Source organism: Eleutherodactylus coqui, chromosome 5 (genome assembly GCF_035609145.1).
Source record: "Eleutherodactylus coqui strain aEleCoq1 chromosome 5, aEleCoq1.hap1, whole genome shotgun sequence".
Classification (NCBI taxonomy): Eukaryota; Metazoa; Chordata; class Amphibia; order Anura; family Eleutherodactylidae; genus Eleutherodactylus; species Eleutherodactylus coqui.
In genome coordinates this window covers 142,358,861-142,377,162 of record NC_089841.1, presented here as the reverse complement: position 1 = coordinate 142,377,162, position 18,302 = coordinate 142,358,861, and the positions used below count along the sequence as shown (strand labels likewise).

The window sequence follows — 18,302 nt, the reverse complement described above, 5'->3', positions numbered from 1 at the left end:
GCCATCGCAGCTATGATAAAGTATTGCAGGACTTATGTACTGAAATGCCTTATCACTTGTAATAGCATACATAGGCAATGGCAAAGCAGGAAGTCTATATCTGGCAACCTGTTGCCGTGGCAACCAGTCGTTTCTCTGCGATTATATCGCGGGGGTTCCAATGACGTCAGAGTGAGCGCCCTACGTGCTGCGATCTAGGGGGTTTAACAGCAGGGAGCGCTGTCCTGATGCTGTTGCAGCAGGAGACCATCAGTAACAGCCAGCTCTCGCTTCCGAATGGCGCAAGCTCCCTTCTGATCCCGCACCATCCACATGACGTAAGGTTACGTCATGTTGCATTAAGTACCCCACTGCCATGACGTAACCTTACGTCGTGTGATGTTAAGGGGTTAAAGGATTTGATTTAGCCATTAAGAGTTCCTGCATAATAATATTGTCGCAGAGTTTAGGCTGTAGAACATACACTGACATTCTGCAAGAAAAGTACAGTACAATTAGTGAATGGGGGTTTTAACAAATCTCATTCACTCACAGCGCTGTCTAGTCATAGGACATATTCACACGTAACTTTTGCTGCGGATTTTAAGCAGTAGAATACTTGTATTTTGTAAGAAACCTTGTAGCCAAAAGGTATGTGAGCACCTTACAGTCACACCTGTATGAACTTGGACCTCTCATTTCGAAACCTAGAAGGGGTTAAAATGGAGTTAGGCTCCTGTTTCCAGCTACAACAGCCTCTACTCTACGGGAACACTTTCTACAAGATTTGAGTTTGCAGTTGTTAAAGCAATTCATTCCATAAGGTATTTGATGGGGTGGAGGTCAGCGGACTAGGCCACACGATTTCCTTCACACATTTCAAAATATGTCTTGATGTACATTAAAAATGGTACACTTCATAAATTTGGCACATTTTGGACTGCCCAAAAGTCTGAAAATGAATATTTGCCTGCTTTCAGTAGGGGTAGATTTGCACAAACAAATGCTTCATTTTCTGCCCTTCAACTTTATGAAGGTCTTAAAAAGTGAAATTTTTGTGCAATTTTTGTTCACCATGATTTCAAGAAAATTTGTTAGCCAAGTTACTCCAACTGGCACAAATACATTTACTTTTATGGAAGAGATTTAAGCATGCTTTGTGACATGTGCAGCAATCATGGTGTGGAGGAGGAGGTAAGCTGTGACCATCACCCATCTTGAATGGTGGATTCTAGGTTACCTACTTAGTAGAGATGAGCGAACGTACTCGGGTCGGGTGTCTTTGGACCCAAGCACCACCTTTTCCATATAACTGACTATTCGGACGAAAAGATTCGGGGGGCGCCGGCGGTTGCAGAGGGGGGAGAGGGGGGGGGGGGGAAAGAGCTCCCCCCTGTTCCCCACTGCTACCCCCCACTCCACCACGCCGCCCCCCGAATCTTTTGGTCCGAGTAGTCAGTTATATGGAAAAGGCGGTGCTTGGGTCCAAAGACACCCGAACCGAGTACGTTAGCTCATCTCTACTACTTAGGCATTACCTTTCATTGTAATCCTTTCTGAGACAATAACGATGAGATGGTCTAGAAGGGATTACTACAGCACAGGAAGGGTTGTCTTATTACGAAGCTTAGTAGCCAGAGGGATTTCAGGATTCTTATTATATAGTTGGCACCATGGAAATTACAAAAACTCCAGACCTGTTTAAATCAAAGTTCTAGGTTTAAACATAACAGGTCAATTTCTAATAAACACAAACTCTTTAAAGGCCTAATGCCCACGGCCAGATTTCCGCGGCGTTTCACTGCAGCTATTAGGTTCTATTGAACCTAATAGCTCAATGTACATGCTGCTTCCGCAGCATAAAATTACCCGCGGCACGTCCTATTTGCTGCGGTTATACGCGCGGACGGCTATCATTGTAGTCAATGGAAGCCGCCTGTCACGCTATACTTCGCTTTAGCACAGCTGAATTATAGCGTGAATACACGCCCCGTCCACCGCATCATATGACGCTGCCGGCGGGTCATGTGACACCGCCAGCGTGTCATATGACCCTGCCGGTGCATCATGCGCTGTACTGCGCATGCGCACCGGAGCATCATGCGGGACTTTGCGCAGTGGATCCGGAGGCAAGTATGGGGTCTTTGGGGGGGGGGGGGGGGGGGGCGTGACGGACTCCGCTGCGGTATTCCGCCTGCGGAGCCTTTCATGGCCATGTGCATAAGGCCTAAGGCTTGCGACGAACAGCAACTCTGGCTCCTTGACACATTGGGGGGGGGGGGGGGGGGGAAAGCAACGTCACACTACTACATCACAATTAATAAAAGTGAATGTGGTTACAGTGCGACCTGTAATTTACCATGGCATGACAATTGACAAAGGCAGACATAATAAATTTCTGCATGACCACACTTTTATTAGTGGCGATGTAGCCAACAAAGCATTGCAGTTTTTGACCTTGTGGCTCTAGCCTAAAGCGGGTTTGTTGAGCTGTTGTTCTATAGTGTAATGGTTACCATTCTGAACTTAGATCCCAGGATTCAAACATTGTTTGGCATTTGTAGACTTTGAGGAGGCTGAGCTGTAATACCAGATAGCCCACAGACGAGCATTGGTGCCATTTCAGGGAGAAAGCAGATTTCATATAGATTTTTTTAAAAATACAATTTCTTCAAAAAAGGGATTGAAGCTTCAAAATTATTACTTTGCTTTTATGCACTAAGCTTTGACTGCCCTAATGGACTCCCGATTGATCTACAGGCCAATACTGTGGGTTTTGGTTCTCTGCAACCCCTAGCTCTATATTTTCTTCAGTATGACATCAGCTCAAGAAAAAAAAAAAACAAACAAACAAAAAAAAAAAGATGGCACATTAGAGGCGAGGGTCGCATTACAGATTATGCAATGAGGCTTGAAGCTTCAAGTTATCCCCCTGACTATTACAATAAATAAGTGTTGCCTCCACCAGTTACTGTATACATCAGTGCAACTATTGAAACCCCTCATACCAAATCTAGACAAAATGAATGCAAGACAACTTAGAATGACATATTTATTGCTTTATTCTGTTGCTGGTAAACATTAAACCCATGCATGGGACTATAAATTCCATCAGCAAGTAAAAGCCTGTTTTAGATATAGGGTGTACATCTTTAGCTTCTGTCACAAGGCTTGATAAAGAAATGACGGGGAGAATTAGGAATCCCACTAAAAAGGTTACTACAAAATTGGAAATTGGCCTTTTCAGAAACAGAGTCAAATATTGTGAAGGCTGGCCATCTCTTAAAAGGGGTATGTACAAAAAGCTAAAAAACACGTATTCCCTCTGCACAGGGTAGGGAAGAACTTTATGATCAGTGGGAATTCCAGCGGTCAGACCACCACCAATCATAGTTATCCCCTTTCCTGTGGCTAAGGGATAACTTTAGATTTTAATGCAAACCCCTTTAAATTGTGTGGCAAATCAAGTTTTATACATTTTATACATCCACACATGTACAATACACAGATACACCTATTAGGTAAGTTTATGGAGAAAAAAAGCAAACACTGGCGTTCGTGGGATTGTTACATAAAATTGATGCCAACACATTACCAAGGCTGAAGGCAGTAAGAAAGGTTGCTAATAAAAGGCGCACACCATAGTTGAGTAATATGTGACATGCTGCCCTTTATTAGGTACAGATTAGAATTCCTGATGCAGCGACAGTAAAAAAAAAAAATGCACAAAAATTACGATATATTGCACCTCAGTTTTGCTCAATCTGTCTCCAGAAACTGCCATTTAAGACTGATGTAAGATCAGTAGTCTTTAGTAAATTTTTCCTTTAGCATTTATGTAAATTTGAATGCCCTTTGGTTTCCATAGTTCTATAGTTTAAGGGGATTTGTCTATAATTTTGTAACACTAAATCAAAGTCTGAAGAACGCTGTTTATCTGAGCTCATATTTGAAAAAACATACTGTCAATGAATAATCACCTTCTGTGTATATTTCTTTTCTTCTTCCTTGTGCTTTAAAGTGGGAAAAAATATTACCTAAATAAAAATTTCACATCTGTATTCTAGCAGTTTCCAAGACTTCACTTAAATGGGGCTGTAATACCAGACACAACCAACTAGAGGTGCTGCTTTGGGTTTAAAATTAAAAAACGCCACCAGCCAAAAAAACACAAACTTTTCTCAAATCTCATGCAAGCTCTTAAAATATATACTTAACACTGGGTCCTACAACCTGTAAGCTCTTGTAATTGAGACAGTTTTGGGGAATAACCAAACTCTGTTACTTTATCCATTCAAATACTGCAGTACAAAAATGAAAAAAAGGTTATACAATAAAACATTCTTGACCAATTTCTTTAATTTCTATTAATAAAATCACACTAAGCTCAAAGAGAGACAAATCTGTATGATCCATAAGAATCTGAGCTCCAGAACTTCACCTTGTAATGAACCTATTCCTAAATTGTGTCAGAAAGAAAGCAGTAAATGCACTTTGAGAAAGAATATTCCAGGGTTTTAAAAAGGGAAGACTTAAAAAGGAGGAGTTGTCCCACTTCTAGCTACTGACGATGTATCCTCAAAATAGGCCATCAATAAGCTAGACCAGCGGGTTTCCACTACCCAGGACCCCCAGGAATCAACAGTGTCCCAGAATGGTGTCTTTGTGCACTGAGCCGATTTGCTGTAGGAAGCAGACAGCTCTGCACATTGTGCAGTGGACTGGATTGGTATTGCCAGCTGAGTCAAAAATCACTTCAATAGGACTCAGCCTGCAGTACCAATCTGGGCAACAGAAGTGAGACATTTTTCCTTTCCAATGTAAAAAATTAACTCATTAAGAAATTGATTGCAACAGCACATCTCACAGAAGTTGGGACAGGGGTAACAAAAGGCTGGAAAAGCAAGTCGTACTAATGAAAAGCAGCTGGAGGGTCAATTTAGACCCTGTTGGAGCATGTTAGAGAGGCAGAGTTTTGTTTTAAAAAAAAATGAAAACAATTCTCCAATGTAAAATTGTGAAGTCTCTTGATAAAACCTACTGTAGATGGGATATTCAAAGCTTCAGAGAAACTCATGTGCACAAGTGACAAGGTCAACGGTCAATATTGGATGCTCAAGATCTACGGGCTCTCAAGAGTCACTGCATTAAAAACAGGCATGATTCTGCAATGCAATGTCTTCTCTGCTCTAAAAGCTTCTTTAAAATTGAAGCACAATGGAAAACTGTTCTGTGGTCAAACGAAACATTGAAATTCTTTTCTGGAAGCCATGGACACAGTGTAAGTGTGAACTCAAGAGGAGAGGGACCATCCAGCAGGTTGTCAGCACACAGATCCAAAAGCCTGCATCTTGGATTGTATAGGGCTGCATTATGGCATGCACAGCTCACAAATACTAAAAGGCACCATCAATGCTGAGCAGGATATAGAGGTTTTAGAACATTTGCTCCCATAAGGACAATGTCTTTCAGGGAAGGCCTTGCATATTTTAGCAAGACAATGATATATCATACATTGCATCCATTACAACAGCATGTCTTTGCAAAAGAAGAGTCTGGGTGCTGTACTAGCGTACCTGCAGTCCAGACCTTTCACCAATAGAAAACATTTGGTGCATTAGGGAATGAAAAGTCTGGCAAAGACGACTCAGTGTTGTTGAGCAGCTAGAATTCTACATCAGACAAGAATAGGACAACATTCCTCTCCCAAAACTCCAGCAATTGGTCTCCTCACTTCTGAGACATTTACAGACTGTTGTAAAAAGAGGGGATGCTACACAATGGTAAACATGGACCTGTCAACTTATTTGACATTTGTTGCTGCCAATTTCTAAACGAGTTAATTTTTTAAAAAATGAAATTGAAAAACATTTTACACAGAGTCAACTTTTTTGTAATTGGGGTTGCAAATAGAACAAACGTTTTGTGACGTTCATTTAGGTAAAAAGTTTCTAGGGGGCTTTGGGGGTGTTCTGAAGATCAGTAGTCTTATTCTGTAAACCAATTTTAGACTAGTATAGGAGGTAGTACACTAGATCCAGCAATATTCTATTGGAATGCAGACTTTACTGTAAAACAGGGTTGGACATACATGCCAATAAATGATTTATATCTTGGGAGCTCAAAAGAAATCCGAATATCTTGAAAATCCTACGCAAAACTCTATAACTACATGGCATTTATGACTATTAAATACAATTAAACCAGCTGTACTTTCCCTTTGAAAAGTTTGGCAATAGCTTCTCAAAAAAAGTTCATTCTAACTGGCCAGGTGTGCAAAAGTCTAAGAATGTTCTGTAACATAAAACCACCTTCTAGGTCTTCATAAAGTACCCATAAGCTTATATGAGAGCCTGCATTGTCAGCTGAGGAGAGGCAGTACAGCAGAAACCTCTGCAAGTCTTCAGTTGCCAAGATCATAGTGAGACTATAAATGAGCTTGTATAACCCAGGTTTGTAAAGGGAAAAAAAAACAAAAAAATAACAGGCAAGTCCTGGTACACTACTTCAACGCAAATCACTTTGGAAAATTAAATAATCAAGCAAAAACCTGAGTGAATTAACACGTAACATAAGAGCTTAATGGGCGATTTTGAATATAATACTGAAAGATGTTCATTTCTGTTTTATTTAATAGTAGAGGAAAACACCCAACAAATGTCATATAAAAGTCCCATCAACTTGATAACTTAGCATAGGGATCAAGTAGGAGTACTTGAACATCTGCGATGACGTCTGAGGGTACTTCATCTGTTCTTGGGCAGTTCAGCATTATCACAAGGACACAGGGCCTCAAATAAAGTAGCCAAAATTACCAGTACAGGTAAGACAATGAAAAAAGACCTGGTTAGATGCTATGAGATCCAGTGGCCACATGAGAACACTAAGCTGCAAGGCAAAATTATAAGTACAGCCATTAGAATAGAAGAACAGAAGTTCGAACCACTGGTGGTGGCTCATAGCTTCAACTTCTAACAACTTGACATAGGCATCACACTAAATAGTTATACAACCAGTCAATTCAGAATTCCCGCTGCTAAACATGTGCTTGGCCAAACACGTTCTTTCAATTCAACAAGCTAGTAGTTACCAGACAACAGTATGACGTTCATTACTGGTAAATACAAAAAATCTAACAAGTATAAAAGGAAAAAAAAAGAAAAAAGCCTGTCTAATCCTTGTCTCCCGAATACAGACATCAATTGATGGCCCTATAGACATTAGGCTGATGGCAGATCCATTTATATCTAATAGAGCCGGTGACATTTATTGTCAACTTTTATATGTGCTTTCACTGTATACAGAGCTTGTAGTTCTCCTTACTTCATTAACACGATTATAATAGAGCAGCTAGAACTTTAAGGAATAAAAACACTTTAAGGAGGTCTTAAGGATTCAGCAAAAACAAAAGTCAATTACATCTGAAAAATGTATTTCCCTTTTGACTGTTTCTGTAATTCTGGCATCAGCGGCATCTTTGTTGCAGCGATCAGTACAGAAAGTTTCCAGTCGTTTCTGCTCTTTGAAGAAGAGATGTCTAGCAAAAATCGCCAAGACAGGGATTCCCCAAATACATTTGATGACTAATCACTGGTTGCTTCAGCACGGATGTTCAGGCGGAGTGTTGAAAGACGTCTCAGAGCAATGCTGGGTAACAGCACAAGCTTTTCTCTCCACTTCTGGATAATTTCATTGATTTTCAAGTCTTATTGTTCTTAGTGACAGCCTGCTTGGCTTGCTCTGGCAAACTTAATGGATCAGATAAAATGGACGTCGTCGTGCTCAGATAACGCAATGTCTTTAGCACCACTGTGAAAAAGGATGAAGATTTTAAAAGATGAAAATCATCAAAAGGAATTTGTAATATCTAAACACACTGTAAGACCATGTATTATGTAAAAGGTGCACTACAGTACTTACTAGGCCTTAGAGCTGGGAGGGAGCAATGCAGATCTAGCCATTCTAGAGTGGTAGTGTATAACTCTTCGATGTTGGTTGTCGATACCATGTCATTGAAAGAGTCAAACAATGGTTTAATAATGATGCTGAACTGGATTAACAATATACGTTAAGGAGAATTACACAAGCATCAGTCTATACACACACACGAGGTTTCTATGCTATTTAACCCCCCCCCTAAGATAAAAATGCCAAAATAGACATTTGCTAACATACTATGTTAAGCCAAAAAAACACAACATACGTACATGTAGTTCAACTCCCCCACCCCTTCCCCCAGCCAATTTTCCCCTCACTTAAGGGGGAAAAAAATTACTTCCTGACACAAAGTCAGGCAATCAGAATAATCCCTGGATCAACCACCCTTCTGAAGTAATTAAGTGACTATAACATAATATTTTAATACTCAAGAAAGGCGTCCAGGCCCCTCTTAAACTCTTATCAAATTAGTTATCACCACATCCTTGGGCTGAGAGCTTCATAGTCTCACTGCTCTTACAGTAAAGAAACCCTTCTACGTTTGTGTGGAAACCTTCTTCCCTCTAGACGGTAGAGGACGCCCCCCTTGTTACAGTCACAGTACCGAGTATAAATAGATGATGGGAGATATCTCGGTATTGTTCCCTAATATATTTATACATAGTTATTAGGTCGCCCCTCAGCTGTCTTTTTTTTAAGTGACTAATCACAATTGTGATAACCTTTTTGCATTCTGTAGTCTGCCATTTATTACATTTGATGCCCATCTTTGTACCCACCCAAGCCCCGATATGTCCTTAAGTAAACATGTCCTTGATTTGTAAAGAGGAAGAACAATGTTCTCATCATGTGGCCTTCTACCTCTTTTGATGCACCCATGATCCGATTTGCCTTGGCAGCAGCTGCCTGACACTGGTTGCTCCAGTTAAGCGCAACTTACCTAAAATCCCTAAGTCGTTTTCCATGTCAGTGTTACCCAGTGGTTTCCAATTTAGTATGTAATGGCGACATGAATTTTTCCTGCCTATGTTTATAGCCTTACATTTATCAGCAGTAACCTCATTTGCCACTTTTCTGCCCAATACCCCAGCTTATCCAGATCCATTTGCAACTGCATTCTGTGCTTTCATGTTAATTACTTTAATAAATATATTTGCAGATGATACAAAAACTATTAAATGACCTGGTAGAAGAATTGCACAATAAAATACCAATATTACAGAAGAATAGGGCCCAGCCCTGTCCCCTGTGGTGCCCAACTAGTAATGGTAACACAATCAGAGTATGTACCATTAATAACCATCCTATGTTTTTTATCATTGAGTTAGTTACACCCACACCAATCTCATTTAATATACCAACTTTTATGTGGCACAGTATCAAACTCTTTGGAAAAGTCAAGATTTATAAGATCCAATGACTCTTCCCTGGTCCAGTGTGGAACTTAACTTCTCTGTGAATACACTGGAGAAAAAACAAACTATTTAATAGATTTGCTTTTTTCCTCATCGCCCTCTATTATTTTTCCTACATTATTTATAAAAGGGCTAACACTTTCAGCACTGTTCAAATTTTGGTGAAGTGAGAAACTGTTCAACCATACAAAGACTAAGTATTCAAAATAGTCATATACCTCAAAATGGTACCAATAAAAACTCCAAGTCATAATGTATCAAAAAAAAAATCCCTCATACAGCTTTGTCGATGGAAAAATAAAGCTACTCTGGTCTTGGAATGTGGTAACACATAAAATGTCTTTTTTTTTTAATTAAAAGTGTTAAGATTGTGTAAAAGTAGTAAAGCCTAAAACCTTTATAAAAATGGTCTTCTAATAATCATAATGACTCATAGAATAGAGTTAACATTTTTTACAGTGTTCACCATGTGGTATAATGATCATCTAAAATACAAAACAACAATGGTTTGTATTTTTTCATTGCCCCAGAGCAAAAACAAAAGTTGGTCATCTATAAAAGGCACCATAATCTTAGGGTCCTGGTGAGGGGTTCTCGAAGGCCAGCATCATACGGCCGAGAAAAACCTGCTAGATTTGTGCATTTTGAGACGCACAAATGTGAACCCCATTCTTTTGAATAGGGTCATACACACAAGTGATTTTTTTCCTGCATGGCACCACAATACAAAGCGGGAAACAAGTCACAGCAGGTTCCATCTGGCTGCGTGATCTCACATTACAGCCCCATTGTTTTCAATGGGGTGGTAGCAGCAGCGCCCACTCCATTGAAAGCAGTTTTGAGAACTCCACGGCAAAGGATCCCTTTATCCCTGAAGGGATGTAAGGCCATTTACCCATGAAAATGGTTTGCATCCCTGGGGATTTCACATGGTGGATAACACGATATGGGGGTGGGATTCGCGGCCCGATATTGCACTCGCCCGTATGAAGTTAGCTTTAAGGTCTTCGTACTGATGCAACATATTACAGCACTGGTCATATAATGTCCTTATTTCAAGAATGAATGTTCTGACTCGCAAATCAAAATTTTCTAAAATATCTTGAAATCCTTATAAAACATTGTAATTAACCCACAAAAGGATACAATCCAGAACTTCCAGTTTTCAAGTGTTCTGCTTTTCACATATTTGTCAAACAAATCTCTTGTGTGCTCAACCCTCTGAAGGGTGATCGGTACCCCAGTGGCTGGAAGCTGCTCTTGATAGGAACTGAAAATAACACAAGTTTAATTAATTTATATATTTTCCTCAACACAAAAAGGAGCACAAAAATCTATATCAGTCTCATTCAATATTACTTCTCAACTCACTTTACAAAATATATGAAGGTTCTTAAAGAACAAGTCAATCCAAAAAATAGACATTTAGACTTGTCAGAAAGGTGTCAGAAAACTAAAAACAGTGAAGTCTATAGGCCCAGGCCACCAGTAATTTACAGATTAAGATGCTGTTACAATTACTGTAACCTTGTAATTATTCAGTATCATTACTACAAATCCGAAGTTTTAAGCAAGAGGAAATGACAAATCAGTTCTAACTTGCATGAAACATTGTGCTATATGATGAAAGTTTAAGATGAGTCAAAAGGAGTTTGGGTGCTCTGAAGTTTTGGAAATGTAATGTAAATTTTAGAAAATGGGGATGGATTTCCCCTTTAAGTATGTTTTCATATCTATGTTATCCATCTCCACTGTTCTGTTTAATCATACAAGCGGAACAAAAATGATGTTATATAATGAACACCAACAGCCAATAATGGACCCCATTAAAAGAGACTGGGAGTTTCTTCTTCTGCAAAACCACACTGACCATGCAGTAAGAGAATTAACCGGCATATACTCGCCTCTCCCAACCCTTTACTGTGCCCTATGCCAGTGTTCCCAACTCCAGTCCTCAGGGACCGCCAACAGGTCATGTTTTCAGGATGTCCTCTGTGTTGCACAGGTGACGTAATTATCGTTAGTCCACAGACATTGCCACAGGTGTTCTTACTATAGGATATCCTGAAAAAACATGACCTGTTGGGGGTTCCTGAGGACTGGAGTTGGGGAACACTGCCCTATGCCACCAAGCCAGATGTTTCCCGAGACATGTTTACAGGATGCCTCTGCTTGTTTATGAGATGTCACAAGTTGCTACAGCCAATGACAGAGCTCAGCACTCGATCACTAAGCTCTGTCATTGGCTGCAGCAGCCTGTGACATCCCATAAATGGGCAGTAGAAGCAGAGGATCGAGTGGTGCCACAGGGAGAGCTGAATATATGCCAGTTAGTTATGTTACTGCATAGTTAATATGGTTTTGCAAAGGAGAAAAAAAAAAAAAAAGACCAACAACTCCTTTAACTATAACTGGGTCTGTCAAATATCCATTATGGTGTTAGTTATTCTAGTGAAAGAAAAGTGGTGCTGTATGCAGTTATTTTTTTCTAGTAACTTTGGCAGAATCTGTGACAGATGCTTCAAAGAGTGCTTCCAGCGCATATATAGCCATACCATAATTTGCCCTCTTATCAAGCAAGATCAGTATGTAATCAGGCAGATTTGCGATTCATAACCCCATGGGATTCTACCATCAGGACTTGCAGAAAGATACTGGTTAGTCTCATTTCTAAAAGGTTGAAGGCTATGGATGTACTGACCTAATAGCATGCTGCAACTCTTCCACCTCTTCCCTGAGTCGTCTGGTTTCTTCTAACACTTGGGACCTTTCTTGCTGAAGTTTGGCAATGTACTCCACCGTTTTCTGTAGAATAATTGCATGGCTGATCTGTCAGAAGACAACAAGGTAAATAAAGAATCAAAAAAGGTAGATCTTATGAAAGACGAAGAGTGAAATCATAAAGCTCAAAAATGTGTGCTTTATAAACCATGATGCCCTATGCTACAAAAGGTATATACTGTAGCCCTTTTTTGCATGATATCCAACATAACAATTTGGTATTGATTCCTCAGTTGGGGTGTTGAGTCCCAAGTGCTAAAAGCTGGAGGAGTAGAGTATGAGCAAGCAGCAAACCAACAAGCCATTCTACCTTGGCTGTGTGATACAATTACAGGACTAGAACAGTGAACCCAAATTTTAGCCTGGGCGAAGGAAAGCCTATATCGGACTCCATTTATTTAAAGCAACTCACCGTTCCTGGAGAAACAAAGATGGCTAAACTAGCTTCTCTGACTACATGATGCACACTGTACATTGTATTCAATAGTAGTCCAAGATACTACATGCTGCTCTGACTGGCCAATGAAAGCAGGTGTAGGGTCTTAGACTAACTATGCATACTAATACACAATGTGCATCAGTCAGAGAAGCGGTGTGGCCATATTTGTTTCTCCAGGACCGGAAAGTCGCTTTACAGCTCCTAAATATGGACAAACAAAAACTGGATTAGCTACAGAAGATGCAAAGTTCACATATCCCCGTAGTTTGCAGCAGCTTTATTGTATAGACTAAAATCAACACATTAAAAGGGGTTATCCAGGGACAAAACAGTTTTACAAAGCTGTGCAGGAGTAGTGTACCAACATAAAAGAAGCCATGCTCTCTTCACCCACTTCCCTCATTGTCGTCACTTCTGTCTACAGCAGGGTTGACATTCTTACAACAGGACAAGTGGCTACTGCAACTAATCAATGGCCGAAGTGAGCCAGTGTTTGGCTGCAGTGGTTACGGGTCTCTGTTGTCAGTGGGGTTTTCGCTGGTTTGTTGCTTCAGGAAGTGAAGACCAGCATGGAAAGGGCACCAGCAGAATGAGAGCAGTCTAAAAAAAAAATTTAATAAAAATTGTCCCTGGATAACCCCTGCAAATAACTAGATGTCAGATTATAAATAGGAACTTGTATATTTTCTTTTTTAATTTTTAAACCATCTGATGTGTACTAGAAATGTCTCCATGTAGCCACTGCAGTGGACAACTTCAATACATTTCACTCACACATTTCACCATGCAAATTCTATGAGACGCCAAGACTTCTATGAGACTTAAAATTCAGGGGGTTTAATTTACCGGTTTGTTGCTTGAGGACACAAAACTGTTTAGGGTGTTGAAGGCAAGTTTTATGTTAAATCTCCTCTTCTGTTCTGCTGAAATATGCTTCATCCTTTGAGTCTATAAAAAAAGTAATTGGTTTGAGAGTGTTATAACTTGTATTGCTTCCATAGTGGAATTTACAAGGGTTAGTAGAAAATAGGAGTCGTTGCAGGTTAGGCAATGGAAATCATTAATTTTTTTTCAAAAAAATACTTGCATTTTAAAAGAAATTCTAGCAGGCTTCCCCAGGTTGTGCACCCAATAAATCAAATCTTTACTAAAAACATCCACAATCCAGTGTTAGGTCTAATCTTCTACAGCAGAGACAATAGTGGTTAGTGGGACATATGAATATGCACACACTAGATCTCCACAAGAACATGGAGATGTAAAGTGATCAGACTTTTTGTTACTAAATATGGTGTCAAAAGTGATTAGATAGACAAGTGCACAACCAAACTGGTGCTTTTGGTAGAATTTCGCTTGAAAACATTAAACTCTGTTTTGAATTTTGCGTACATTCCCTGCATCCTTCTACTAGAGTGAAATTGTACTTGGCATACACCGATCAGCCATAACTTTGTAGTAAATAGCATTATCTTGCTACAGTGGCATTTGAAATATGTCAGGCAGAAAATGACCACTCAGTTCATGAAGTTGATGTGTTGGAAAATAAAGTATAAGGACTCCAGTGACTGACAAAACGGTGATGGCTAGACAAGTGGATAAGTGCATCTCTAAAATGGCAGGTCTTGTAGGATGGTTAGGTAGACATTAGAGATGAGCAAGTCTACTCACTAAAGGCAATTGCTTGAGCGAGCATTGCCTTTAGCAAGTACCTGCCCACTTGAGACTGAAGGTTCGGGTGCTGATGCGGGGGAGCGGTGAGTAGCGGCTGTCAGCAGGAGGGAGAGAGAGGGGGGGGGGGGGGGAGAGGGAGAGAGAGGGGGGTAGAAGAGAGGGAGAGAGATCTCCCCTCTGTTCCTCCCCGCTCTCCCCCGCAGCTCCCTGCCCGACGCCGGCACTGGAACCTTCAGTCTCGAGCGGGCAGGTACTCGCTAAAGGCAATGCTCGCTCAAGCAATTGCCTTTAGCGAGTATACTCGCTCATCTCTAGTAGACATCTAATAAAATAAAAGTGGTCTACGGAAGGACAAGCGATGAACAGGTGACAGCGTTATGAGCACCCAACGTTCATTGAGGTGCATGGCTAGCCCTTCTAGTCCTATCCCACAGAAGAGCCATTATTGCACAAATGGCTGATATTCCCATTTCAGAAATGTATGGTATATCCACAAGAGACCTGGAGCCCACATCGATCTCGAGAATTGGGGCTGAATGGCTCACCTCCATGGGCCCTTGATCCAGGCTACCCAGGGTAGCCAGGTTTTATGGATAACATCTGACAAATAGTAGAACAATTTGCTGACTCCCATAGAAATAAATGGGAGTTGTGTAACAGAGCAGCACAGTGAGCTATATACAATTCCCGTAACTTCTGAGATATGGAAACAGCATAGCACACTGTGCTAGATCATTTGCGCAACTTCTATTTACTTCTATGGGAGTCATGGAAATATTTGTGTCAATTATATGACTGCATTACGCTATCAGTTCTGTCTTGTAAAATGTAATACAACTGTATCCATCACATGACGATGGAAGCAGACAATGAATGAGTGCAAGCAGAGATCCTAAACAGAGAATGAATAGAGAAAAGTATAAATGAACAATTGCATAACTTTTCATTATACACCAAATAAGAAAGGCACATTTTATATGTATATTCATTGTAAAAAGAAAAAAAAATTCAATAATAATCAAGCATGTAGGAGTTGTCGGAATCAAATGAAGCTTTCTCTGTGTGATTGTAACGTTGATATAAGTAAGCGATTACAATACCAGAGCAAAAGAATCACTTATTGCAGAAAACTGAACCCTTGAAGGGAGACCCTAGTACCCTGTTGGGCCGCCTCTAGCTGGGATGTAAGATGTGATACGGGCAGGCATGGAGGCTCTAGTACCCTGTTGGGCCGCCTCTAGCTAGGATGTAAGATGTGATACGGGCAGGCATGGAGGCTCTAGTACCCTGTTGGGCCGCCTCTAGCTGGGATTTAAGATGTGATACAGGCAGGCATGGAGGCTCTAGTACCCTGTTGGGCCGCCTCTAGCTGGGATGTAAGATGTGATACGAGCGGGCATGGAGGCATACAGGTTCAGTATGGTATCCTGCAGCATACAGGTCCACATTTGCTGTAGTCGAGCCTCTAGATCCTGGAAACTCATACAGTGTTGAAGTTGACGTCCCAGATGGTCCCATACATGTTTTATTGGTGATAAATCTGGCGATGGAAGTGTGGCAATTTTGTAGAGGCAATCGTGCAACAGCCTTGCTGTGTGGGGCTGAGCATTATCCTGCTGGAAAATGCCTCTTGGAAGTCCTGCCATGAGAGGAACACAGGTGGCTGCAGAATGTCCTGAACATATCGTTGAGCTGTCACATTGTCCCTTGTACTACTACTAGAGGCGACAGACTTTGTCCCTCAGACCATCACACCAGCAGAGGGGGCAGTGTGCTGCTACACGGCATGTGCAGGATTGAGCCACTCACACCTAGGGTTCCAGATATGAACACAGTCATCATCCGTGCCCAAACTAAACCATGATTCAGCACTGGAGACAACTCTGTTTCACTCAGTTTTAGACGTTCACAACACCACTGCACACTGAGGTGGTGGTGGGTGTCAAAGTCAGTATATGCAATAGGCGCTGCGAGACCAAATGTGCTTCAGCCAAGCGCCTGGAAATGGTTTTGACACAGGAGCCTATAATGAAGGTGCCAACTGTCTCTGGATGGTCGAAAAAACAAACAAAACCGTTGGAGCTGCTCGTGCTTGTCGGACAAGCAGAAGATCCTCTCTACTTGCGGTCTGTCAAGGACATCCCGAGCCCGGTCGCCTTATATTTGCCCTCACGTGTCCACTGGTTCAACACCTCCTAACAGTCTGGACAGACTGTCCCTTATCAAACTGTTAACTGGGCGAAAACTCTTCAATTGCGTCAGAGGCATGTCCAGTGGACAATACGCTCTAGACAAGCGAAAAAAAGAGGTCTACTACACACAAGGAACCTCTGAGAGCCTTTTTATAGGCCAAGGGTGGACCTGCTTTTAGGGCCTCAGGTGGCAAGACTGTTCATCTAATCACACCACAACTCTAATCATGTGCATGTCTGCCCAAGATGTAACTGTATGCAGAGTTTTGCTACAAAAACTCCTTCTAGGTGCTTGATTATTTTTTCTACAAAGTGTATATTAGCAATAGCTGGAAGTTTGTTCTGCAACTGTCATAAGTTGAGATAATACAGGCTTTACAATATGCTAAAGACAAAAAACAGGCAAGTATGTTAATGAACTACACTCATTGACGAAAAACAAAAACAATGCACCAAGAAGAAGCTGTTAGAATCAAATGAAACTTTAGGTGTGTGAATGTAATGCTGATGTATGAAAGTGATTACAATATTAGAACAAGGTTAAAGTTTATTAGGGAAAAAAAACGTACAACTCAAAAGGAGGCTCTAATATCCATTCGGTCAGTAAATTTAAAAATGGGTGTAGGCACAACTTTCTTAGAGAAGAACAAAACATTAGGGTATTAGGTCAACTGCTTAGTTTTTGCTGTGGACACACATCCAGGGTGTTCTTCGTGCTGGGATATGTATCTCTTACACAGAAGGGAGGAGCAATGCCATTTATGCTGTTGCAATAAAATATAAGAGTTAAGCTTATACCCTGATGTCTTGTGCTTCTCTAAGAGGGTTGCACGTACACCCATTTTTTTTTACTGTTCAATAAGTTTTTATTGGATAAGATTTATACAGTTACAACATGTAAATAACATAAGAATCGTCAATTTTTATAGTCATTGACAATGCATAGGAAGGATAATGATTGTATAACTATGCTTAACATACATGTAAACTATTAGGCTACTTGCTTTGACTTCCAACAAATAAACTGTTTGGTACTTAGCTGGGTGGGAGGGGGGCAGGGGAGAAGTAGGGTAGGGTAGGAACGGGGAGGGGGGGCGGGGGGGAGATGGGGGAGGGAGGGTGGTTTGGATAAGTGGGGTAAGGATGCATATGGATATAGTTATCGTTAAAGTTTCTTCTGTTTCTACAAACATTAAAATGTAGGTTCTTTCGGAATATGCCAAGGTCCAGTCCATCTGAATTTAAGTATTCAGGTTGATCATTCTCTGGTTTGGATGAAAATGTGTTAACCAGGAGTTCCAAGTTTCCACGAAACCTGGCAGTCTATTTTGTCTGATGGCATGGATTTTTTCCATGGACATATGATCGGACATAAGTTGGGTTATGGCAGAGAGAGATGGGGTTGTTTGGGATTTCCAGTTCCTAGTTATTAGAAGTTTAACAACCAGGAGTCCGTGGATTATTAATTTTCTTGATCCCTGAGGCATCTTTCCCAAATCTAATAGTAGTATTGTTTTTTCCGGCTTCGAGGGAATCCTAATTCCAGTAATCCTTTTCATAAGCTCTAGGAATTCCCTCCATACTGTTTTAATTTTTGGGCAACTCCAAAAAATGTGAAGGAGTGTGCCTCTCTCTCCGCAATTCCTCCAGCATCTATCGGATGTGTCTGGGAAGAAATCCGCCAGTCTCACAGGGGATCTGTACCAGCGTGTAATTAATTTATAATGTACTTCTAGGAGAGGTGCGCATAAAGATGCTTTATTTGCCCAGGTTAGGGCTTGGGACCATTGTTGTACTGTGAAGGTTGTCCCAGTTTCCCTTTCCCAGTTAAGAATGTGGGCCTTCTTCTTTAGGTCAGGTCCTGCGTCATTCCCTCTGCAAAAAATG

The 18,302-nt window shown here is 40.9% G+C and overlaps 1 protein-coding gene across 1 annotated transcript in view; it reads right to left on the bottom strand.

Annotated features, from left to right (window-relative positions):
* Nucleotides 1–3,023: 3,023 nt before the first annotated feature.
* MLXIP (MLX interacting protein) overlaps nucleotides 3,024–18,302 on the bottom strand; it is an 80,224-nt gene continuing 64,945 nt past the window's right edge. Inside the window, exons 13-17 of the mRNA XM_066603299.1 lie at nucleotides 13,399–13,500; nucleotides 12,034–12,161; nucleotides 10,479–10,602; nucleotides 7,900–8,029; nucleotides 3,024–7,788 (exon numbers count right to left, since the gene is read on the bottom strand). Of these exons, the coding sequence (XP_066459396.1) occupies nucleotides 7,679–7,788; nucleotides 7,900–8,029; nucleotides 10,479–10,602; nucleotides 12,034–12,161; nucleotides 13,399–13,500 (594 nt within the window). The 3' untranslated portion in view covers nucleotides 3,024–7,678. The remainder of the gene's footprint in view (nucleotides 7,789–7,899; nucleotides 8,030–10,478; nucleotides 10,603–12,033; nucleotides 12,162–13,398; nucleotides 13,501–18,302) is intronic.